The 24,706-nt window shown below is 38.8% G+C and overlaps 1 protein-coding gene and 1 pseudogene across 1 annotated transcript in view; both read left to right on the top strand.

Moving 5' to 3' along the window:
* TBC1D5 (TBC1 domain family member 5) overlaps window positions 1-24,706 on the top strand; it is a 536,447-nt gene that overhangs the window by 286,352 nt on the left and 225,389 nt on the right. The window contains exons 6-10 of the mRNA XM_077750881.1: window positions 2,890-2,998; window positions 4,790-4,879; window positions 4,978-5,052; window positions 6,458-6,525; window positions 17,663-17,698. Of these exons, the coding sequence (XP_077607007.1) occupies window positions 2,890-2,998; window positions 4,790-4,879; window positions 4,978-5,052; window positions 6,458-6,525; window positions 17,663-17,698 (378 nt within the window). The remainder of the gene's footprint in view (window positions 1-2,889; window positions 2,999-4,789; window positions 4,880-4,977; window positions 5,053-6,457; window positions 6,526-17,662; window positions 17,699-24,706) is intronic.
* LOC144220603 (POU domain, class 5, transcription factor 1 pseudogene) lies at window positions 20,093-22,978 on the top strand (annotated as a pseudogene).

A 24,706-nucleotide genomic window follows, 5' to 3' on the forward strand; every position in this document is an offset into this window, starting at 1 on the left:
GCCTTAATTGGAACTATAAGTACTGTGAATAAATTTAAATGATTGTGGATTCCAAAGATAATGTTTCCATTTCACATGCCTCAGTCTCCTTTTCTCTTTACCAACAGTGTAATCAAGGAACAGGGTCTTATTTAAGCTAACAAATAATTATCCTTCATTACATAAGTACTATGTAACTTGACCTTAAAAGGCTGCTTAACTTGACAAGATGGCAATGAATCTAGCCACCAGCTGTGTCTACTTTCACAACTTGGTACCTGTGAATAGGAGCTGATTTGGGAAGAGGCTGGGGAAGTCGTTGCCTCACCCTTCCCTCTCATCTGGAACGTATTGGTGATTTCAGGCCATGGAACTGCATGGTTTTGCACAAATCTTGATTCCTGTTGGGTTCAGAGTGCATTTAAAATCTGGGCTTCTTGCTTGCAGACCACAAGCTATTTAGACATACATTTTCTGAGATGTATTCATTGCTTACCTCATCTTTGAGTATTACTAAAACTGGGTAAAAACAAAGCTTGAATATGAGATGTGGATAATATATAATGAGATTGTTGGGAAATGGATAATATATTTTAATAATTATACGTAATACAAATGAACCATTGCGACTTAAAAAAAATCACACACATAAGATTTCAGTAAACATTTCTTTTGGGGGTTAGAGTGGTTAAGAATCGAGCATGAAACAGTGGAAAGAGCAGCAAGAGAAAATAAAATGTTAGGTTTAAGTTAATACACAAATTAAAAAGTTTCACTGTGTTGAAGGTAAAGATATTGGGTTAAGAAATATGTGTGGCAGACAAAGGTGTGTTATTTTTGACGTATGAATAACTCGTCCCTTGGACTAATAATGAGGTACACTAAAATAAAAGCAGTGTTACAATTATTGTGAACAATGATTATTTTAAAAATGTGATATGCTGGACATGCTTCTGAGGGCTTGCCATGTATTTTAGTCCTCATAAGAATTCTTTGAGGTGGATGCTATTATTATTTCCTTTTACAGATGAGGAATCAGAGACACAGGGAGGTTAAGGAACTTGGCCTTGCTTGCATAGCTAGTAAGTAGCTAGTAAATTGTGTACTGTTTCTGTGAATGCATGGCTCTCTTTTTTTCCCCATGAGTGTGGGTCTGCAGTCCATTCTCTGTCTCTCTTTTTTTTAAACGTTTACTTATTTTTGAGAGACAACTTGAGCTAGGGAGGGGCAGAGAGAGAGTGGGAGAGACCGAATCCGAAGCAGGCCCCAGGCTCTGAGCTGTCAGCGCAGGGCCCCATGAGGGGCTCGAATCCACAAACTGTGAGATCATGACCTGAGCCGAAGTTGCTGAGCCACCCAGGCGCCCCTGCAATCCATTCTCTTACCCACTATCCCATGGTGCTTAAAATAGGCAAAGGACGAGAAAGGAAGTTTTTAAGAAGAAGAAATAAAGTGACTCAAAAGCATGACAGATTTTCACTTTCACTAATGATACAAATGGAAATTAAAATGAAAATGAAATACAACTTTCTCTTATGAATGGAGTGTGGAGAGTAAACAGTTTTCACGGAATGGTGGTAGGAATGCATTGCTTCCAGTATGGGGTTGGGGTGCTTGCTTATTTCCTCTGGTGCCAGCCACTAGCCCTTCCTGGCAGAGGCAGGGCGGTTAATGCTGCAGGGCTGAACCGAAAGGTCTCCTGCTTGAGGCAGCCAGGAAGGTGTCATTGCCTTGGTCACTCTTCTGGAAAACTCTGTGTAGAAGATACTGCACAGTCAGGTTTTTCAACTGTAGGTGTGCAGTTGGTTGCATTCCTGGCTCTAAGACCATCGTGTGCATGGCTGCCCTTTCTCAAAATGAGTAGGGTCTGGCCAGTGACAACCGGATGCACGTATAAGAGGATGATTGAAGCTTTTAAAGGCTTTCTTTTGAGACCGTCTCACTGAAGAGCTTGCCAGGGCTTCGGCTTTGATAATAGAATTGAAATTGTAAGTTTATTGTGGCTTTAGGAAATCAGAAATTTCATAAAGCCTGTGCTCAGTAGCCTCAACTGTGGACAAATGATTCTTGATGTTTAGCTTGGTATGAGATGCAGGGAATGCAGGTCTACGTTCTTTATTCAAACTCAGTAAATGGTTTGGGACAATTAATTTCCAATTGTTTCCCAGTAGAGCAGATTTACTTGTATATTAATGAGGCACAGGTGTTCGGCCCCTGGTGTCTGCATGCCTGGGAGGCATATTTCAGTTGTTTATCTACTCAGCCATAGGTACTGCAAGGTACTCAAGCTTGCCTTTAACAGTTTTTACAGTGAGGCTTTTTCATTTTTTGATGTTTTTTTCAAATTTGCCTGCACCTGTTAAAATTTTAAAACTGATCATGTAGAAAGAAGTTGCAGAGATTTCAGTAGTAAATAGCACTAAAAGTTAAAGAAAGTAGTCTTCTATTATATTTAACTCCCCAGCCTGACACTAAAGAGAAGTGGGCTCATTGAAACAGATATTTCATGTGAGAAGCCAATCTGATCAACAGTACCCTGTCTGTTGTGTATTTTTGCAGCAGGTGTATCGTTGTCAGTGGCTAAAGCAGTCTTATATTTATATTAATATTCATTTTTTTCTTGTTTCACTGAACTGCACTACCAACATTTTAGAGGAAATGGAATAGCCTCCGTAGACATTATGAATTTCAGAAGCTGGCATAATTATAGCGATCTACATATTCATTAAATCTACAGAAGAACTCTGTCCAAAAAGACAGCCATGCGTTTAGAAACAGTACACAACTAAATATATACGTTTTAAAAGTTGCATTTCTTAGACTTATTTAAAATTAATTTCCTGTGGCACTCCTCTCCAAGCAGAGAATTTTAACAAAAGGATCCCTGTGCTTTTGGTTTCTTGCATATAGGAAAGAATGGGAAGAACTGTTTGTAAACAACAATTACTTGGCAACAATAAGGCAGAAGGGGATTAATGGGCAGCTGAGAAGCAGCAGGTTCCGCAGCATTTGCTGGAAGGTAAGAAGAAAATATTTATTTACAGTTTGTGGTTGCAGTATATCAACACATTACCTGATGCCCTCGGAGATTACCCATGCAGGGGATCACTGAGTTTTCCAGAAGACTTCACTCTCTATTTTTTGGCCATCCATGTTTATCTTTCATAGGACATTTACTAATAAGGTTGAACCACCTTAGTCCCGAATAACTGGTGACGATGAAGGAGTCATTTGAAATAACTATTCTCTCATCTCATTTGATGGTGTGGAATTCAAAGCAACACCTTTCCATTCCCCAGAGGCTTTTGCAGAACTCCTCCAAGCTGGGCAGGAGCACAGGCGGGTTTACTTTCAGGTTTCTGTTGTATCCAGTGCCGCCGCGGCCGTCATCGAGGCACCCTCCCTGTTCACTGCAGAAACAGCAGATGGAAAAGATCTCTCTCTCTCTCTGTCTATCTACCTATCTTTCTTTCTTTCTTTCTTTTTCTTTCTTTCTTTCTTTCTTTCTTTTTCTTTCTTTCTTTCTTTCTTTCTTTCTTTTTTCTTTTTCTTTCTTTCCTTTCTTTCTTTCTCTCTTTCTCTTTTCTTTTCTTTTCTTTCTTGTTCTTCTTTTCTTTCTTTTTCTTTCTTTCTTTCTTTCTTTCTTTCTTCTTTTTCTTTCTTTCCTTTCTTTCTTTCTTTCTCTCTTTCTCTTTTTTCTTTTCTTTCTTGTTCTTCTTTTCTTTCTTTTTCTTTCTCTCTTTCTTTCTTCTCTTTACTAGAAACACAAAGTGAAGGGCAGCAAGAAAGAGAAGTGGAAGAAAATTAGGTCAGTCTCCAACGAGAAAGGGCCACCGATTACCAAAACTAGTAATAATCTGTAGTTCTCTTTTTAATTGCTTGGAAATATTGTCCCTTTTTGTTCTCTCAAATGAATTAATTCAGGTTCAGACTTATTTCTGAAATGACTTCTATTGAAAGTTTTTTAGGTTTTATCTGCATAAATTGAGCATACAGAGTCTGTGCAAGTAAAGACAGTAAGAAACACATGATGTATTAGACAGTTTTAGATTTAATAATTTAGATTTAGTAATTAAAATACATTTTTCTTCTGTTAGATGCAGGCAGTAAAAGCAGGAGACCTGCTGCTAGAGTATTTGTATACAGTATTTGTGCCCCACCCCCCATTCCTTGTTGTTTAACTTTCAGTATCATTTGTTTGCTAAAAATAAACTCAAATCTAGATTTTTTTTTTAATGTTATATTAAACTAAATTAAATCAAATTTATCTTTTTAAAGAATGCTTGTTATTTTCATAAGCTGGTCGCCAGTTGCAGATTCCATTTCTGTTGTAAAAGGACGGACTTCACCTCTCACTGTGCCTCCAGGTGGTTCTTCTCTGCCCTTTACCTGCCTGACTTAAGACAAATCAAACCTTCAGATGAATGATTGGGCCTGTGCCTGTCAGTAGTCCATTAACATAAGACGTTAAGATGGGAATTATGCTGGAACCTCAATGAATCCTTCTTGTTCATTTCTAATATAAATCTGGAGGGGAGGTTGATTGAATTTTGTCTTGTAGCTTTTGCGATCTTGTTTTTTTGGCGTTTATTCACTTTTTAAATTATCCAAATATATATATCCAAATATATATATATATATATATGTATTTCTTAAACATTCCCAAATATATTTTATTGGGAATTGGAATTATATGAATATGAAATACCATGAATATGAATATCTCTTTCAAATTTCAGGTGACTCTGTTTGGCATAGCTTTACATGTTACTTGTTATGATTGTTAAAAAAGTTTTTTTTTTCTTGACAGCTGTTTCTTTGTGTTCTTCCTCAAGATAAAAGTCAGTGGATAAGTAGAATTAAAGAACTAAGAGCATGGTATAGCAACATTAAAGAAATAGTAAGTTGTAATTTAATTAATGTAATTGTTTTCTTATGTATGCTTTAAAGTCCAATACCCTCTGATCTTTGTGTGTGTTTTCACTCTTTCTTTGCCAGCACATCACAAACCCGAGGAAGGTTGTTGGCCAGCAGGATTTGATGATCAATAATCCCCTTTCACAGGATGAAGGGGTAAAGTTCATCTTTATTCATATCTCGACTTCTTTTTGCCCATAAGAATATGCTTATGAGACTGGTTATCAATCACCATGAAAGCAATGTTTTTTCATGCCAACTGATTTTTTTTAACTGTATACTGTGTGACCAAAAACCTGATGGAAATTATTCTATGCTATATTCATCGTGTGTTGTAGGAGGTTTATGATGTATTTCTGTGGAAATGGCACGGGGACGGAGTCCCAGGGGACCAAAAGAACTCAGTCTAAAACAGAAGAGCGTACAGAGGAGGATAGAACTGTTTTATCAAGCTTGGAGTGGACAGTGGGGAGGCTAGAAAACCTTCTCTTTATGATAACAATAGATAAGGCTTCACTTGGTGGGTCTAATTCCAAGAAGAAAACTAACTAACTATTAAGAAGTTTTTAAAGAGGGGCGCCTGGGTGGTTCAGCCGGTTAAGCGTCTGACTTCAGCTCAGCTCATGATCTCACGGTCTGTGAGCTCCAGCCCCTCATCGGGCTCTGTTCTGACAGCTCGGAACCTGGAGCCTGCTTCAGAATCTGTGTCTCCCTCTCTCTCCGCCCCTCCCTTGCTCGCGCTCTGTCTGTCTCTCACTCTCTCTCTCAAAAATAAACAAACATTAAAAAAATTAAAAATTAAATTACAAAAGAAGTTTTTTTACATTAAAAATATTAAAAAAGTTTTTAAACATAATGAAAAAGATCAGCCTGTCTCCACTCCTATTCCAGTGAAGACTAAGAATAATTACTGCTTGAGAGGTATTGTATGTCTTCTTCAGTTGCTGCTCTTAATTCCTGTTTCCCTGCTAACATAAAGTATGTTCCAGCTAATATCTAATGTTAGTGTTTCTTTCTTTTTCTCCTAATACATATAGTTGTTATAATATAGTCTATAGTAAAGCAGCATAAAATATTAAGTAAGTTTTAAAACTTATATTCACATTTTAAAAAGTAGCTAAAAATCTATTTGATCATAAAACCAAGCTTTGTAGAAAGACTCCTGTGTCTTTCTTAGTGCATTGGGAGTTCAGGTGAGGTTCAAGCTGAGACCAGTTGGCCCATGGCCCCACTGTAACCCAAGCAGACCTTTTTGTTGTTCTAAGGGAAGTAGTGGTATATGGCAGAAAAGCTATCAGTCATTTTCTATAGATAATATAAAAATTTTAAATATACATAATATACTGTGCACTGTATATCACTGGAAAAATTGGTGGTAGTATAAGAATGTGTTTCTGAGATTAAACTAGTTTTTAATATTTTTATTCCAATCTCAAGTTTCCTTTGCAATATGAAATGATAACTCAGAGAAGGATAAATTTGATTGTTTGAATTATTAAATTGATATTATAAAAAGCAAAGGTGTAAGATTTTTTTAAATAGGTTGTTTTCCTTGTTTCAGAGTCTTTGGAACAAATTCTTTCAAGATAAAGAACTTCGATCAATGATTGAACAAGATGTCAAAAGAACGTATGTAGAACTTTCAGTAATACAAATTGATGTTACCTCTGTAATTTTAGCAAAATACAAAATCCATAGAGAAGCTCTAATTGAATGCAGTATTTTCCTTGTGTTAAGAACAAAGTTTTTTTTGGCCATTGTTGATAGTAACAGTTATTTCCTATTCTTAAAATATAGATTTCTCTTTCCTCTTTTTCAAAATAAATTATAATATTGATAATCTTAAAATAATATTTAGTCCACTCTTCAGTTTTAACAGTTGTGAAGTCATGTGCTTCCGATTAAGGTTATATTACGTAGTCATAATACTGGTATTCCTAGAGAGATTTGTCTCTTGCTTTACACTGTTGAATCCCTTTCTAACCAAGTTACTTTTTAAATGACAACTATTATTTTTACGCTTCTTATTTCTCTCTCTTGAAGTCGTTCAGGTTTGCAAACAAACTCTTCTCTCAGTCTACTTAGTATTTCCTGTATGAAAAAGTTATTTACTTAGCACATAGTTAATATCTGTAACTTTTATACATTAGGCTTCATTTTTTCCTGGATCATATAGTGAGAAGTGCGTGGCATTTGTGTAGAAAGGTCCTGGGATAAGTTCTAGCAACATATGCTATAATCTTAGTCAGATTACTTTCAAATAATGTTTTTCCTCCCCAGTATCCTTTTCTGTAAAATGGGAATATAGTTAACTGCCTCAAAGGATTGTTGTAGATTAATAAGCATATGTTGTAATGGTGGTATTTAGATATGTTTACACTTTACACTATAAACAATTACGTAAATGTTAGTGAATTTAACCATTGGGATCTAGGATGTGCCATGGATTTGCAGAGTCATGGGTATCCCTAGTGCCTTCTTCCCTGTCCTGCTGCAGCCGTGCCTGTCTGCCCCACTGCTGGCTCAGTTCCTGCTAGACCTATTACAAAACAAAGTCAAGGCCTCTGGTTCTCTGACATCCCTCTCTTTCTAGGTCCCAAATACAGAATAATCAGATGACACAGACTGCTATTAAGGTTATAGTATATACTGGACAAATCACATTTTCTGTTTTAAAATGAAAATCAGTGGAGGGATGCCTGGCTGGCTCGGTCAATAGAGCATGCAGCTCTTGATCTCAGGGTTGTGAATTCAAGCCCCATGTTGGGTCTAGAGCTTACTTGAAGGAAGGAAAGGAAGGAAGGAAACAGTGGAGTGGAATCATGCATTCAGAGTATGACAGAACTGTCCATAAGTGGCAGTGATGGCAGGTTGGGGAGTGAGAGGTATGGGATCATTTTGATGAGCTGAGTTATCTAGGTAACCGAAGAGTAGCCGATAATAGGGGAGCTGCTCTCAGAGGAGCTGGGTGGCAGTGCTTGGCCTCTAGTATGTATTTTCACAAAGTAGATGCCATTATATTGGTGCATAGGAGACACTCAAATATTTGTCAGATGAAACAAAAGAATGAATTCCCTCACCAATGCTTTCAGTAACTGTATAACCAGTGGCAGTAAAGCAGGCTTCTTAAAAACAAAATACATGGTATACATTGCTGACCAAACAGTAAAGGTATCCCTTTTTAAAAATATTGGTAGACAGGGGTGACTGGGTGGCTCAGTCGGTTAAGTGTCTTGACTTCGGCTCAGGTCATGATCTCATGGCTGGTGGGTTCGAGCCCCGCATCGGGCTCTGTGCTGACAGCTAGCTCAGAGCCTGAAGCCTGTTTCAGATTCTGTATCTCCCTCTCTCTCTGACCCTCCCCTGCTCACGCTGTCTGTGTGTGTCTCTCTCTCTCTCATTCTCTCTCTCTCTCTCATAAATAAAAATAAAACATTAAAAATTTTTTTAAAAATATTGCTAGGCAGTTATCTTAGGAACTTTGACATCTTCATCTCAAAGTGGCTGATCAGAAGGATTATGATCAATCTTTCTACTGTTACCAAATGAAAATCGAGGCACCATGGCACTGGAGCAGAGTCACACGCTCAGAGGCCCTGTCAGCCACGTTGGCTAAAAGACGGAGCAAACAAGAGAAGAGGAAAACAAGTTCAGACAGACAAACCACATAGGAAGTGGCACTGAGAGCCTGTTGATCATTTTGGTTACTTAGCGCAAACAATTCTGCTCTGCTGTGTGGGAAAGTGTTATTTCTCGGACACTATATTCTTGGAACTATTTTGTTTTAGATTTTCTATGTATTTTTCATATAAAAATGTGTGTGCGTGTGTGTGTGTAACACATACATGGGACGTTTTTTTCTTAAAATTGGTCTCCACTGGTACATTTTAATTCAGTCTGCAAGCCCGAGATTCAGGGATGGTAGTCAGGAGACCCTATAGTTCACAGCACAGAATGGAGGGAGTACGTATCTCCTTCCCCAGAGGCTCTCCTGTGACTCTTCTCCACATTTAGAATAAGCCAGTCTCCTTGCCATCTCTATATAAAGTCTATGGCAAGTGCCTTAGCTTGTAAGGAGAGACTGTCAATCTCACTTTAAGCCACCAAATTGCCTAATGATAAAAGCCGAACAGCTTGAATAATTTTACTACTTTAGGTAATATACTGTTTTTGTAAGGCACCACATGACCTAAAATCCAAGGTTTTCAGTCCAGTCTGTAAAGCCCCTTGTTATGCCATAGGGGAAGAAAGGAAGAAATACAGCTCAGTGAATGTTATGTAGTGTTACTCATTCGCTAGCATCTGTGACAAGAATTTTGTTTCTTGAAATGTATGTTTACTGAATGTCTGCTGTGTACCAGGCTTATCTTTTGCATTGTGGGAACAGAGTGGTGAATAAGACAAGGTCTTGCTTTCATGGGGTATACATTTTAGTGTTGGAGGGGTGGGGGTGGGGTGAGACCATCAAAGAAGATGATTAGGTGATTGTAGAGGGTGGTAATTGCTGTGACGAAATAAAGCAGGGTGATAGGATAGTTAGAGGGATGGCTGTGTAAGGAACAGTGATTAGAAAAGGCATCTCTGAGATGACGACATTTGAGCTGAGACGTGAAAAATTTTTAAAGCCATCCTGTGAAGATCTAGGGAAAGAACATTACAGGCCGAAGGAACAGTGAGTGCAGAGTCCCTTAGTGTGTGGCTCAATTTTGAGAAACTGAAGGGGGGCAGGTATGGCTGGAGGTAAATGATTTAAGAGGGGAAATCTGAGAGAAGGCAGATGTTGGCCAAGCAGTCCTGTGAACTGCAGTATTGAGTTTGGGTTTTACTGCAGTTGCCATGGAAGCCATTGGAGGATATTGAGCAGAGGTGTGATATCTAAAATGATCATTGTGGCTGCTGCAGCGGGGTGAATATGGGTCCACACGGAGGCTGGGAAAGTTGCTAGGAGTCTTGTGGTATTCCTAGTTAAGTAGTGTTAGTGCCTTAGACTAAAGACGTAATAATAAAGATGCTTAGGAGTAGATAGTTTGAGGACATGCAGTTTATATTTTTAAATATGGATTAGAGGGTCATTCTGTGTAGTTTTCTCATGTTCAATCAGTTCTCTTCCCTTTTCACTGCTCTGTGTCAGGTCCTTTTTTTACCTCTTACCTGGAATCTCTCACTCGTTTGATTTTCTCTGCAGATCTGTTCTCTTCCCTCCCCAGTCGAATCCATGTGTTCCAGCCTTATTTACTCAAAGCACACTTCGAGTCATGCTGCTTGCCGAATCTAAAGCCTTCTATGACTCTTTGTGATCTGCCAAAGAACGGCCTTACCCAGACCCCCTGACACACAGACACTTCTCTTTGAGAGTTTACCAATGCTTTCTGTTACTAATGTCCAGTTTAACTCCTTTGTGGTCTGAGAGCAGACTTTGCATGATTTTCCTCTGCCAGATACTGGTTAAGTTGTGTTTTGTGGTCCAGAATGTGGTCCCTCTTGGTGAATGTTCCATGTGAGTTTGACAAGATTGTGTATTCTGCTGCTGTTGGTTGAAGAAGTACATAGGTATCAGTATATTAGTAGCTTGATGATGTTGAGCTCACCTATGTCCTTCTGATTTTCAGCCTGCCAGATCTGTCCATTTCTGATGGAGGGATGTTGAACTTGCTAACCATGATAGTGTATTTTTAAATTTCTCATTGCAATTTCATTAGTTTTTGCTTCATACAGTTTGATGCTCTGTTGTTTGGTGGATGCATGTTAAGGTTTGATATGTCTTCGTGGAGAATTAATTGACCCCTTTATCATTAGGTAATGCCCTTAAAAAATCTTCTCATTAGCATCAGCATGATATATTTTTCTTCATATATTTGCTTTCAATCTAAATGTATCTTTATATTTAAAGTTTATTTATTTTGAGAGAAAATTTGTGTATGTGCACGCATAGGGGAGGGGCAGAGAGAGAGGGAATCCCAAGCAGGCTCTGCACTGTCAGCCCAGAGCCCTGATGTGGGGCTCGACTGATTATCTGAACTGTGAGATCATGACCTGAGCTGAAATCAAGAGTCGCTTAACCAACTGAGCCACCCAGGCACCCCTAAAATGTGTCGTTATATTTAAAGTAGATTCCTTCTGGGCAGCATATGTAGTTGGGTCGTGTTTTTGATCAACTTTGACAGTCTGTCTTTTAGTTGATGCATTTAGACCATTGACATTTAAAGTGATTATTGATACAGTTGGATTATTATCTATTATTCTTTTCTGTTTGTTACCTTGTTCTTTGTTTCTGTTATTGCCTTCTACCCTTTTTCTGCCTTTCGTAGTTTTAACTATTTTATATTATTTCATTTTCTTTCCTTCTTAGCATACCAGTTATACTTCTTTTACTTTATGACAAAAAAAGTAATCTTAATACTTCCCTCCTATCCTAACATTTCTGTTAATCATTTCCCTTATATATAAGCATATTCATACCTATGTATGTTTGTATATATACACACACATATAAGCATACATAGTTGAATATATTGTTGGTATTACTATTTTAAACTAGTAACTATTATATCAATTGAGAATAAGAAAACTAAAAGTTTTTACTTATTCCTTCTTATGTTCTTCCTTTATATTCTTTGATTTTCTATAGTTTGAAGATGATATACCTAAGCAAAGCTCTTTGGCATTTGCTCTCTCTCGTGTTCTCTGACCTTCCTAGATCTGTGGTTTGGTGTCGTGTGGGGAATTCTTTTCTTGTTCTGTGTTTCTTTCTAATTCCTCCCACCTCCTTAGATAGGACAGGATGGTTAAAGTGGACCTTGAGGGTGTTATGCTGAGCGAAATAAGTCAGGCAGAGAAGGACAAATATCATATGTTTGCACGTATAGGAGGATTAGGAGGAACTTGACGGAGGAACAAGGGGGAGAAGAAGGGCGGAAATGGTGGGGGAAAGGGAGAGAGGCAAACCATGAGAGACTCTTGAATGCTGACAAAAACTGAGGACTGATGGATGTGGGGGGAGGGGGGGATGGGCATGGAGGAGGACACTTGTGGGGATGAGCACTGAGTGTTATGTGGAAACTAATTTGACAATAAACTATTAAAAAAAAAAAAAGTGGACTGGAGTTGGGTATTTCCCTTCCCCTCCATCATTTAGGGTCTAATAATACCCCAGCAGATTAGGCTCTGGTTCACTGGTTTTCCCTGAATGCAGATTTTGTTTAGAACAGAGTGCTATGTTCAGAATGGCTCCTTCTTCCTACCCCCCCTCTTCCCATGGGAAGCCAAGGGGATCTTTTTATTTACTGTGGAAGCCTGGTCAAGCTCTTGGAGGTGTTGGGGGGGGGCACTTCCTGTTATTGGGTCTCTTAGAGTATTTAACTCTGAGTTGTCCACCCAGCAATTAGTTAAGTGTAGTCCAGGTTTTCCTATCTTATACTGGTTCCTGCCAGGGGTGTTGCTTATGAGTTCTGCTCTGGTTAGGTTGCGACTCCCCATATTTGCCCATCTGGTTGCCCTGTGTCCTCTCTGCCCTTATGGATCCAAGAAGAGTTGTTGATTTTTCAGTCTGCTCAGCTTTTTGTTTGTTCTTAGCATGGAGCAGTGAGGTTCAGGTTCCTTAGATGCAGAACCAGAAACCTGAAGTCCTTCTGCAGTTCTGTTTTAGACCAGTGCTCTGGCATTATCCTGAATGGCTTTTGTGCTTTCCATTTTCCATGCTTTGCATTACTTGATTCTCCTCTGCTGAAATGCTGCTTCTCCTCATTGCTCCTTTTTGGATTCCTGAAACTTCATTTTTGAAGGCCTGCGTTCATCATCACCCTCTTCAGGAAGTATTTTCCAGTTTTTAAAACTGGAAATACTTTGTGTCTATTTTGTGTTGTAGTAGAACTTCTTAATAACCTTTTGATGACATTACTTAATTTTGTTGAGTCCTATATTTACTTAGACCTGCCAGTGTATTCAATTTTCCAGTGTATTCAATACATTAATATTAATCTCCTCAGGGTGCCAGGCACTGGAGATGCCAAGATAAATATGGCATGGGCCCTTAAGAATCTCATAGTCTAATAGAGAAAGCAGCCAACCGGAAGTTACAGTGTAATGTAACTGGTGTTATAATGGAAACCGTATGTATGAGAGCTCTGGGGTTAACCCAGTTCTCCTTCAAACCTCCTGATAGGCCCTTAGAGGGCATGGACCTAACCTTGTTTTTGTGCCACCTGCAGAGTCAAGTTGATGCTTAATAAAGACTCCTTGATTGTGAATCTTATCACTGATGATCAGTATTTGCTCAATTTTAGTAGTAATAGTCTTCAACGTTCTTAGTCTTCAGAGCCACAAGTACACTTAAAAAAAAAAATAGTTATTAGCCTTCTAGTCCGAGTTTAAACAAGATAATTTCATCTCATGAGCAGTATTGTTGCCATCATTATTGAATTTGTTTGATCTGAGTATGTCACTGTATTAAATATTATCTCCTCTTCAACTAGTTTTAATATTCCTTTATTCTAACCCTTTTTTGCCTCAAAGCGTTTTGTATTCATTTCAATTAATTGTTCCTTATCTCACCCTAATGAGGTTGTTACTGTTCTCATTTTTATTACTGAAAAAACTGATAATCAAAAGGTAAATCAAGAAACTTCCAATTCACAACGTTTCTAATTCAGAGCTTGAATCATCCATTCTGAACCAATTTTGCCATGCTTCAAAGGCTGTAACATTAAAGGAAATACAGTATTATTTAAAATGATGGGAATATTGAATTCAGAATAAAATATCGCTTTTGCATTAGATGCCAAAGAAGTCTGTTATTTGGTCTATCAAGGTCTATCCTAAAAGTATATTTGTAGTGTATATAATGTCATTTGTAAATTAACATATTTATAAGCTATTGCCAAACAGTATCATTTCTTCTTCAGCTGCATTCCTCCTTTCTCTTGAATTAAATGATTAAAATTCTTTAGCTATCACCTCTGTAATTTTGACTGTATTTACAGTTTATCTGATTGCCTGTTGGATATAGTAGTGAGCGTCTTCAAGTTTTGGTCTTAGGCTTCCAGTTACTGCAGGGTTGCTACATCTAGCACCCAGGCAGCTGGACTCAACACTTCAGTACATTCTTTCCTCTGTGAATCTCCATGATGTGGTTATATCTTCAAGAATTCAACTTTCTTGGGGCTCCTGGGTGGCTCAGTCAGTTAAGCATCCGACTTCGACTCNCTCTCTCTCGCTCTCTCAAAAATAAACATTAAAGAAAATTCAAGAAATTTTAAAAAGAATTCAACTTTCTCATTTTAGTGCTTCCTTTTGGTTATAGTTTATGTATGGATCAATCTTCAGACACAGATGTATATAAGCAGACTTTGTCTTCTCAGTATTTTTTATCTTGTAATTTAATATTTTGTGGATTCATCCATAGTTGCTAAAATTCTCTTTTTATTTTTATTAAAAACATTTTTTAATGTCTTATTTATTTCTGAGAGAGAGAGAGAGAGACAGCATGAGCAGGGGAGGGTCAGAGAGAGAGAGGAAGACACAGAATCTGAAGCAGGCTCCAGGCTCCAAGCTAGCCATCAGCACAGAGCCCAATGTGGGGCTTGAACCCACGAACCATGAGATCATGACCTGAGCTGAAGTTGGATGCTTAACCGACTGAGCCACCCAGGCACCCCGAAAATTCTCTTTATAAAACTGTAGACATGTGCTGTCCACTTTGGTAGCCACCAGGCACATTCAGTTATATAAATTAAAAGTTAACTCTTCATTTACAGTAGTCATATTTCAAGTGCTGATGGATGTTGGACGGGACACCACAGATGTAGAGCATTTCTATCGTAAAAAGCTTTACTGGACAGTGTTGTGTAGCTAATTCATTATTACATATTTGTGTGTAGGAATGTCTGCATTTTATTTTTTTATTCATGGTGAATTTTTAGACATGGTCTGTGCTTAAATACTTTTATTTCCTTCCTCTGCCCTTAGGGGTACCTCCATGAATTTTTACCATATACAAGTCTCATCTGAGTTTTTGGTTGAATTTAGTTATTACCTTACATTGTAGTGGGCAGCTTAAAATCAGACTACTTGAAAATTGTTCCTGTATTAACGACACACAGAAGTGATTTTACAAAGTGAATTTGTTGGTTTTTAAAATTTTTCTTAAAGTCCATCCTCTCCAAAAGTTCCCATTTTGAGTGGAATAACTGCCAGTCCTCTGGTCCTCTGTTGATCGCCGCACATTACAAAGTTAAGATGTCCTAAATGCTGGTCTCTTTTATACAGTTTCCTCTAAGCCCATTTTTTCCTTAAATTAAAAAAAAAAAAAATTCCTTAGGGGAAGGAAGATCTTACACGCAGTTTCGGAGCAGAATTGATTTTGGTTTGTGTTAATGCAGACAATCTGCCCAGTGTTAAAATGTTAAAGAGAAAAAAAAACACACAAGCTGCCATGTTCGTGTGATCACACCAAAATAGCAGCTTGTATTGATATTTTCAGTCTCCTCGAGGTGGACTGCAGGCACACATGAATGAGTGGATGTAGTTGGTGTTGTGTTGTGATCTTATTTAATGCAGGCAAAGTACACGCTTGCGCAGGCACGACCAGCCCTCACATATGCACTCGTTCACAGCCGGGAAAGTGGGAACTACAACACAAGCCGCTCTCTAAGAGTTGTCGGCAACCTGTGTGTGTGTTTCTTAAATATTAAAGAGGGGAAAAACAGATTTTCAGGAATCCAGGAAACAATTCTTCTTGTCAAATGGCCTGTAGTCCTGCCTCATTTGACAACATTTAAGGTAAAAACAAAATATTTTATTGTTATCATAGTTGCATATACATATTTAGAAATCTGTGTTTTCCTTTACCGCTCCTGTTTTTAACATGTATCTTTCCCATTTCTTTTCATTTAGGCATGCAGATTCTTACCACACATTTATTCTAATTTATGGGATTTTTTTTTTAATTTGAAAAAAATTCTTTAGTACTGGAGTGAAAACATAGGTGTATCTGTTGTAGCACGTACAGCCGTAGTGCTGCGGCGAGCATCCTGTGCTCCTAACCTTGGGCGTTGGGAGCAGTGGTACATGCAGTGGCAGTACAGGTATATCGCCATGAGCTGCTGACCACCAGAGGTTTTGCTTTTGAAATCCTCCTTGTTTTAAATTGAGCCAGGTTTTTCAGCACTATCTATGGTCATGGGTTCACGTGTTAATTATAAGAAGGTTCAAAAGTAAAGTCTGCTGGGTGGTCAAGAAATAGCTCATCCTAAAATATTCCTGTAGGCACAACCTGTTTATAGTGTAATGTACGCTTTTCAGAACGTAAATGCACATTCAGAATTGAAGCCACATTGATACTTCGAGGGTAAATGCTTTGAATTACTTTAGAATGTTTTAATTGTTGAATGACGGCAAAATAAAGCCTGAATTTTCAGTTGTGACAAACTCTTGCATGGAAAGTGCACAATCTACTTGTATAATTTTTTTCTGATTTTTCTCCTTTATGGTATAAGTAGAAAGTTGTTTATTGTATTTTATTTTGAGGCAGGGAGGCAGTAGGATGAAGGCTTGCTATGTAACTCAGAGCATTGGAGAACTAGACAGAAACTGTGGTGAAAATGTCTATTTAGACGGTGACAGGGGCGCCTGGGTGGCTTAGTCGGTTAAGCGTCCGACTTTCACTTAGGTCATGATCTCGCGGTTCGTGGGTTCGAGCCCCGCGTCGGGCTCTGTGCTGACTGCCAGCTCAGAGCCTGGAGCCTGTTTCAGTCTGTGACTCCCTCTGTCTCTGACCCTCCCCTGCTCATGCTGTCTCTCTCTCTCCTAGAAATAAATAAAACATTAAAAAAGAAAAAAATTTTAGATGATGACACCCACCATCTCCTGAAAGTCCAGCCCTACATGCCCTTTTGCCACTATGCAGTCTTTGATATTTCCTGTCCTCTTAATCCTTCTGCTTCATCATCTCGCTCGTATGGTGATTTCAAATCTCCACCTTTCATCTTAGACCCTTGGAGATTTCTGCTGTCCTCTTGGTCTGGATTCTGCCTGTTGTCGTCACAACAGACTTCTACTTTTTGTTTTCCTTTCCTTTTTAAAATCAGTGTTCCCCTTCAGTTTATGGCCTATGAAAGCTGTACGTTGCTCTTGTCTTTATTAATTGCAGAAACAATGACACAACTCGGGCCCGGCCTTTCTTAGGCTTCACCTTCCCACCTCCAGTCCCTGAGTATATAGATTTCATTTTTATCTTTCATTGGCTTGTTTATTGGTTTGTGGGTTCATTAGCTCTTTCAGCAAATACTACTTGGGATATTACTGTGTCCTAGCTGCTGTCTTAGAAGTTGAAGGCCTGCTAAAGAAAATAGTGCCTGCTTTGTTCTTTTACCAGCCATGTACATTTCATTGTAATAATCGTCCTTCAACGGTAGCTGTAAAATGTCTGTTATCTGTACTAGATTTTTTTGAGTGCTTAGTTCTTATGCTTTCTATCTTATGTTTTTTGTTTCTTTAGTGCTTTGTTCTTATGTTTTGTATCTGGCACCCATAATAGGCATTTGTGTTATTGGTAGTTCCCTAATTAAATCTTCTTATTTTGCAAATCTGGAAAGTTGAAACCAAGAAAAAATATGACTTAAGAAAATATGCTTTGTTAATGGCCAAAATAGAAATAATACCCGGGACGCCTAGTCTTTCCACAACTCTAATATTTTATGTTAATGTTGTTTGCCTGGACTTAACACCTTTTCAATTCAAGAAACATTAAGTGAATACTTTCTACATGCAGAGTACTCTGTGGAGCGAACAGAAGATGGAAACATTGGTGAGTTATTGTAAATCTTCCTCAGAAAGAGGTGGAGGTTTAATAAATACAGTTTTTACCCTCTGGGCTTATATGCTCTATTGCAGAGTTTCTCAGCCTTGGGGGCACTGACATTTTTGGCCAATTCTTTGTTGTGAGAGGCACTCACGCATGGTTTAGGACATGCAGCACCATCCTTGACCTCTCACTGCTGAAGGCTTGTGAGGCATGCTTCTATATCTTTACAGGCGTCAAGGCGTCCCATCTCACAGAAGGGTTCTCTGAGGCACCACTTTAGAGCTTTCTGAGATCTTAACAAAAGATTTTACACTGACTCCCTCGGTTTCATCTTTAGCCTTTTTTTTATTTTCCCCAACTGTGTTTTAGATATGATCTTTGCCCAGAAATACTGTCTTAATGTTACCATCATTTGCCGAATAAAGAGGCTGTGAATGAGAAGTTCTATCTTCAAACCCTTGAGCAAGTCCTAGAACCTTTAAGATTAACAGTTCTTCACTTTGCTTCTTTCCTCTTTCATTCCACCACAAGCAACAAGTATAAATAAGGTATCACCTTCAACACTCTACCTAGATAACTCCTTAGCTAAGTCACCCCAGTTATGTGGTACATTTTCAATTCTCTGTATAACTAGAGGCTGCCATGTTGCTGCTACACAATAAAGAAGCTTCTTCCTCCATTTTTCCTGTAATTTTTTCCTTATTTTCATTTAAGCCTCAGTGGCAGCCTCTTCATGGGTTGTCTTTTGTTAGTAGCCTTTTTCACATTCTTTAAACTTTCACTGGTGCTGTACCCGAGGTCCTTCCAGCTTCTGTCCAGTCCTGTAGACATTCCTACCATATATTTTATGGTTTTTTAATAACATCCCAGAATCAGGTATCAAAACATGTCTTAGTTATCGATGGCTACAAAATAATGTCAACAAAAACCTAGTGACTTGGAACAGTGATCACTTATTTCATAGTTGCTGCTCATCAGCAGTTTGAGAAGAGCTTAGCTGGAAGGTTCTGGGTTGAAATTGCAGCCAGATATCAAGTGGAGGTGCAGTCATCTGAAGACTTGATTAGGACTGGAGGATCCATATTGGTTCCTCTCCATGTGGATCTTTCCATGAGACCGCGTTAAGTGTCTCTCCAGAGAAGACTTCTCTCAGACCAAGCAACCCACGATGGGCATTGAGGAGGGTACTTGCTGGGATGAGCACTGGGTGTTGTATGTAAGCCAATTTGATAATAAATTATATTCATTAAAAAAAAAAAAATTTGCAGATGTATTTTTAAAGCCACCGCATTCCACAGGTAGCTTCCCAGGCCTCCTGGTTGACCTTTTTCCCTTCTATCCAACTGGAAGGGGGAATGTGCATGGGGCCTGATTGAACTGGATGTGAAGGTTGAATTTTGTGGTCAGTCATACATCACTTCCACTCTCATTTCACTGGCTAGTGCTTAGTCACATGTCTACAGCTAAACTGAGAAAGAAGCTGGGAAATTAAATCCAGCTGTGTGCCTGGAAGGATGAGAAGGCAGATTTGGTTGAATAGGGAGAGCAGTACAATCATCAACCAAAACCTGGAGCACAGGAAGAAAAAGTATGCCTGCTTTCATTGTATATGAAATTGCTCCTCTTCGTGGTTTTTGCTTGATTTTCCACTTCTTTAATAAAACAATAAACCAGAAGAAGGTATTATCATTATTTTGGTGTTTAATAGTATTCTGGGGATTTTCTATCAGCTCATTTTAAATTTTGGATGAATGCTTGTTTTGAAATTCTGTTTTTGAAGTATGGGCATAACATCAGTTATTGTTCCTTCAAGTCCTTCTGTGCTTCTCTGTCCTACTGCATGATTATAAACCTTCACCAAGGGCTTTATTTTTTCCCCTGGGGCATCTTATTGAATACTTGCATCTTCAGTAATTCATCTGGGCCCAATGCTTTGTCTGTTTTAATACTTCTAATTACCTAATTATGTACTATAATGCGGTGACAAAGCCCTTTATCATTTCACTCTTTTCTTAACCCTTTTTTTGCTTAGGAAATATATATATATTTTTTTTGTCTCTTTGTTGTCTGACGAACTCTTCATTATAGATTGCCCAGAAATTTGCCTGGTTTCTCTTTGTTGTCTGTCTGTATTATGATAGACCATTGCCCTGTTGAGTATCTTTCTACTTATCTTACATCAGGCACCTGGATTCCTGGTTATTAGGGCTCTAAAGCTGGTGTGTAGCTGTTCTTCCATACTTCTTGATTTCCCATATACTCCAGTCTCATGAGAAGATACCCAAAAGGCATGTAGAATAGTCTGGTTGTTGGAAGTTACTTTTGTGACAGAATTAGTGGCTATTCTGTCATTCATAGATCTTAGATGTCCACAACAAGTATCCTCGAGCTAATGTAATGGGAGTCAACAAGATTTTTCAAAATTCTGCTGACCTTGCTTCAGGGTAAGTAAAAATTGATGAAGGGAAATTTTTTATTATATATAGCTTTTGGATAACAAAGGAGGATAAAATGACAGAATTATAGTTTTACTGTTTACGATCTCTAATGAATTAATAGATCTAGGCAATGATCACCAATGGTTCATCATCATAAAAAGAAATCATAAAAAGAAATAAGCTAATATGTGCATCCTGATGGAGGTACACAGTACCAACTGTACGAGATCTCTATTTGTAAACCACCCCAGAGCTTAAAATGACAACATTTATTTTGTTGATTAATCTCCGACTTGGGCAGGGCTGAGCCGGAGAGTTTGTCTCTGTTCCACACGGTGTTGGCCAAGCAGGCTTAAAAGTTAGGGGCTGGAATCGTGGGAAGTCTTGTTTACCCCCCTTTCCCACTGTTGAAGTTGGCTCTGAGCTGAGACCTTCTCTGCAGCTGTGACTAGAACACTTCCACATGGCTCTCCCATGTAGCTACTTGACTTAGGAGTGACATGGTGTCTGAGTTCCAAGGACGTGTCCAGATGGAGAGCCAGACAGAAGTTATGTGACAGCATCACTTTGTGAGAAGCCAGTCACCAAGGTCAGCACATACTCAAATGGAGAGAAGTTAGATTCCTCCACGTTTTCATTAAGAGGAATGTCAGAGAATTTGTTAAAAGGTGCTAAAGCCATCATCAAAACCACCCCATGAAAAATTTTGTTGAAAATTGAACTTGAATTTGATGAAGTCTCTAGACCTAATGACCAGTTAATAAGATCTATAGGAGGAGGAGGAGGCATGTATTAAATAACAAAACTGAGAAATGATAAGTAAAATTCAGAATATGAAAGTTTCTGCATGGTAAATAACCTGGCTTCTTTAACAAATTCACTGTAGAGAGAGAGAGACAGATATGGGGGGGGGGGGAGAAATCTATAAAGTAAAAAAATCTAAAATCTAAAGAGATCAACAAATTGTAGTGTGTGGACATTTCTTGGATCATGACTTTGAACAAACTGAAAAAAAATTAGGGAAATTTGCACATTAACTGGATATTTGATTTAATTAATGCATTCTTTTATTAGTTGTCCAGAATAGTACATGGTTATGTTTTTAGAAAGCCCTTTTCTTTTACAGATATATACCACAATATTTATGGATGTGATATCTCAGATTTGTTTCAGAATGCAGAATTGAGGGAAGAATATATATGAAACAAGAATTGATGGGCAATGAAATTGGATGATGGATATATTGAGTCTACTATGATCTGTTCTTTAGAAATGTTTGAGTTTTCTATAATAATAGATTTTTTAAGTCTTCTAATGTAAACTGTAGTGCCTACAAATTTTGGGTTATTTCAAGCTGCAGAACAAAACTCACACACCAAAGTTTTAAATCTCTTGGTGTTAATTTTCAGTATGTAAAATTTGTCTGATTATAAGTTGATTTATACATCACGAGAAAGAAACTGCTTTATTTTAAATTTATCAGTTAAGTTAGAACTGAAATACTTTTTTTCCATCAAGAAAAATCTTAGAGTCCCTTGGAGAGCCCTCATTTCTTCAGGTCCATGGCTTGGGTGTTGCTGTTCTCCTTGGTGGGACACCTGGCGGTGGAGGCGGTGTGCCTGGGAGCGCCAAGCCTGGCGGGGCTCACCCTTAGACCTTGCTGAGCTTCCAGAGCCCTCCTGTGCGTTCAGGAATCCTGAGGCTGGGGCCAGGCTCTGAGGTGTGAGGGGCTCCTCCATGCCCCGCCCCACCATTTGAGTTCTGCTGGGTAGGATTGCTACTCTGGACCTCAGTTCAGTAGGGCTGGTGCCCTGGTGCCCCCGCCTAGAGACCTGTCATGTGGAAGGCGAGTGGGGAGCTAGGGTGGAGAGCAACTCTGGGGCACCTCTCCCCCGAGCCCTGCGCTGCCTGACCTGGAGCTGTGAGACCAGAAAAGAAGAAGCTGGAGTAAAACCCTGAGGAGTCCCAGGACATCAGAGCTCTGCGGAAAGACCTGTAACGATTCGCCAAGCTCCTGAAACAGAAGAGGATCGCTCTGGGATGTACTTAGGCCGATGTGGGGCTCACCCTGGGGGTTCTCTTTGGGAAGGTGTTTAGCCAATTGACCATCTGATGTTTTGAGGCCCTGCAGCTCAGTTTCAAGAACTTGTAAGCTGTGCCTCCTCCTGCAGAAGTAGGTGGAGGAAGCTGACAGTCACAAAAGTCGTCAGGAGATACTCAAAGCAGAGGCCCTTGTGCAGGCCCCAGAGAGGAAGTGAACAAGTATGAAGAACTGAGGGAGAGACAGCCTGGAGGACGTGCCCCTGCAGTGCCCAAACTCACCCTGCGGCAGAGGAGCCACACTGTCCAGCAGCTTGAGCTGCAGAGGGATGTGGTCCAAGTGTGTTTCTGCACCCCTCACCAGAACGGCAAATGATTGAGCAGTGACTGTTCGTTAGAAGATTCTGAGGCTGCTGTGTCCCCTTTCTCAGGGGCACCGGTATGCTTTCCTCTGGCACCCCAGACTAAAGGGGCCCTCACTTCACTGCCCTGTACTCCTCATTCCCTTTCCCTGAGGATGAAGCCCTTCCCTTTATGTCTGTCACCTTCTGGGCTCTCCCATGCATTCCTGAGGTGCCTGTCCTTCCCAGGAATGGGGGCCAGAGGAAGGGGGAAAGCCACGAAGAGAACCTGGGGTTTGTACCAGGGCTTTGGGACTATGTTCTACATTCACCAAGAATGGATTTGGGAACACAAAGGGTTTGTGGGCAGAGGGTTTGAGGGAAAATGGTTGGAGGGAAGATAAACTTCAAGGATGCTCTTGGTTTTAATCCCCACATCACTCATCACTTTGTTCTGAAAGAAGTCTGGGATACAGTTAAAAAAAAAAAAAAGAATAAGAAAAAAAAAGAAGAAAAAGAAAAATTTTAGACTATGTTGTCTAAATTTCATCATGGAATATATGACTATGACTTTCTCTTTGGTTTTGTCTATACCACAGTTCTACTCTCATTTATTTCTGTTTCCTTCCCATTTCCTGGCATGTGGAAGTTACTTCTCTTGGATTTCTGTTTTCTAGTAATAAAACTTATTCTCAGTCCTTATTTAGTGTGAATTGTTTTTCCCTTTTATTTGCCTATCAGATATTTGACTTGTATTAATGTATAAACTTGTACAGTTTTAATTCTTACATTGTTTTCTCTACCTCATCTTTACTGAAGTTACTACCATTTCTTTCTTGTTTTCCATGAAAAAAAGGCCCACCTTGGGCCTGTATTCTGTGATTTTTATTATTATTTCAAAAGTAAATTTGCCTTTCCAATGATATTTGGGTTAGAATGGTGTTCAAATGACCTTACCTGTCCTGAATCAACACCAGGTGGCATGGGGTAAAAGAAAGCATACAAGTGTAATGAATGGCAGGGAAGCTATTTTGAAACTTAAATCCTATCATCAAAAACTGATAATTACTATTCCTAGAAAAGCTACTTGTTATACTTTTCTCCCTCTTATTTTTTTAATCAAAAAAAAATTTTTTTAACATTTATTTATTTTTGAGAGATGGAGAGAGACAGAGCATGAGAGGGGGAGGGGCAGAGAGAGAGGGAGATAGGGAATCTGAAGCAGGCTCCAGGCTCTGAGCTGTCCGCACAGAGCCCAACACGGGGCTCAAACTCACAGACTGTGAGATCATGACCTGAGCCGAAGTCAGACACTTAACCAACTGAGACACCCAGGTGCCCCTTGTCTTTCTCTTATTCTGATTCCTATAGATGGTATGTTATGTCCTGTGGTTTGAAGCCTGACAATAAGATAATCAAATATTTGTCATGGAAAATATATGTTACTCTTCAGGTGTATTCATCAGCCTTTTGAGCTAGGTTCTTCTTGATAACTCTGAACTCCTGGAATTTAACCTAAATATGTATCTCTGACCCATTTATAATTGATGAGTGAAGCGATTGGAAAGTACTCCTCCCCTAAATATCCAGTTATGTGGGAGCAGGTATTAATCAGTGAGTCTCAGAATCCTTGCCTTTGATCTTCTGAGTTAGACTAGATAATCTCCAAAGACTTCTTGAGCTTAAAACTTCTCTGAATAGAAGGTTTTGTTTTTTTTTTTTCAAACTTCTTAAGTAGCCTAAACTTTTATATCTTTTAAAAAACTTTTCTGCATCTTTCTACCTTACTTATTTGGTGCTATGAAACCATCAGAATTTAGTGAACAAGTCCTACTTTTCTAAAAAAGAGGGTATCATGAAACTTCATAAATTGGCACTTTAGGATTGTAGATCATGTGCTGTTGCGTAGATATGCTGTGTCTGCCTAATACACATTTTTAGTTGATTGGGTATTTGCTAAAAGTGGGTAATTTAAATTATCTACCTGCAGTTTAATTCTTGTAGCTCTCTTGTTTTTAATCTTGCAAGTGGTTAGTATGCATTTAAATGAAACTATAAATTGATAAGTAACATAATTTACATTTTTAGTAGTTAGATATTAAACTCTTACTATATAGTTCATAGGTATTTGTTACAAAGTTGAGTTTTTAGTTCTTTCTCACAAAATCATTTCAGATTGCATTGGTTACACA

This window comes from Crocuta crocuta, unplaced genomic scaffold, assembly GCF_008692635.1.
Source record: "Crocuta crocuta isolate KB4526 unplaced genomic scaffold, BGI_CrCroc_1.0 scaffold279, whole genome shotgun sequence".
In the NCBI taxonomy this organism is placed as follows: domain Eukaryota; kingdom Metazoa; phylum Chordata; class Mammalia; order Carnivora; family Hyaenidae; genus Crocuta; species Crocuta crocuta.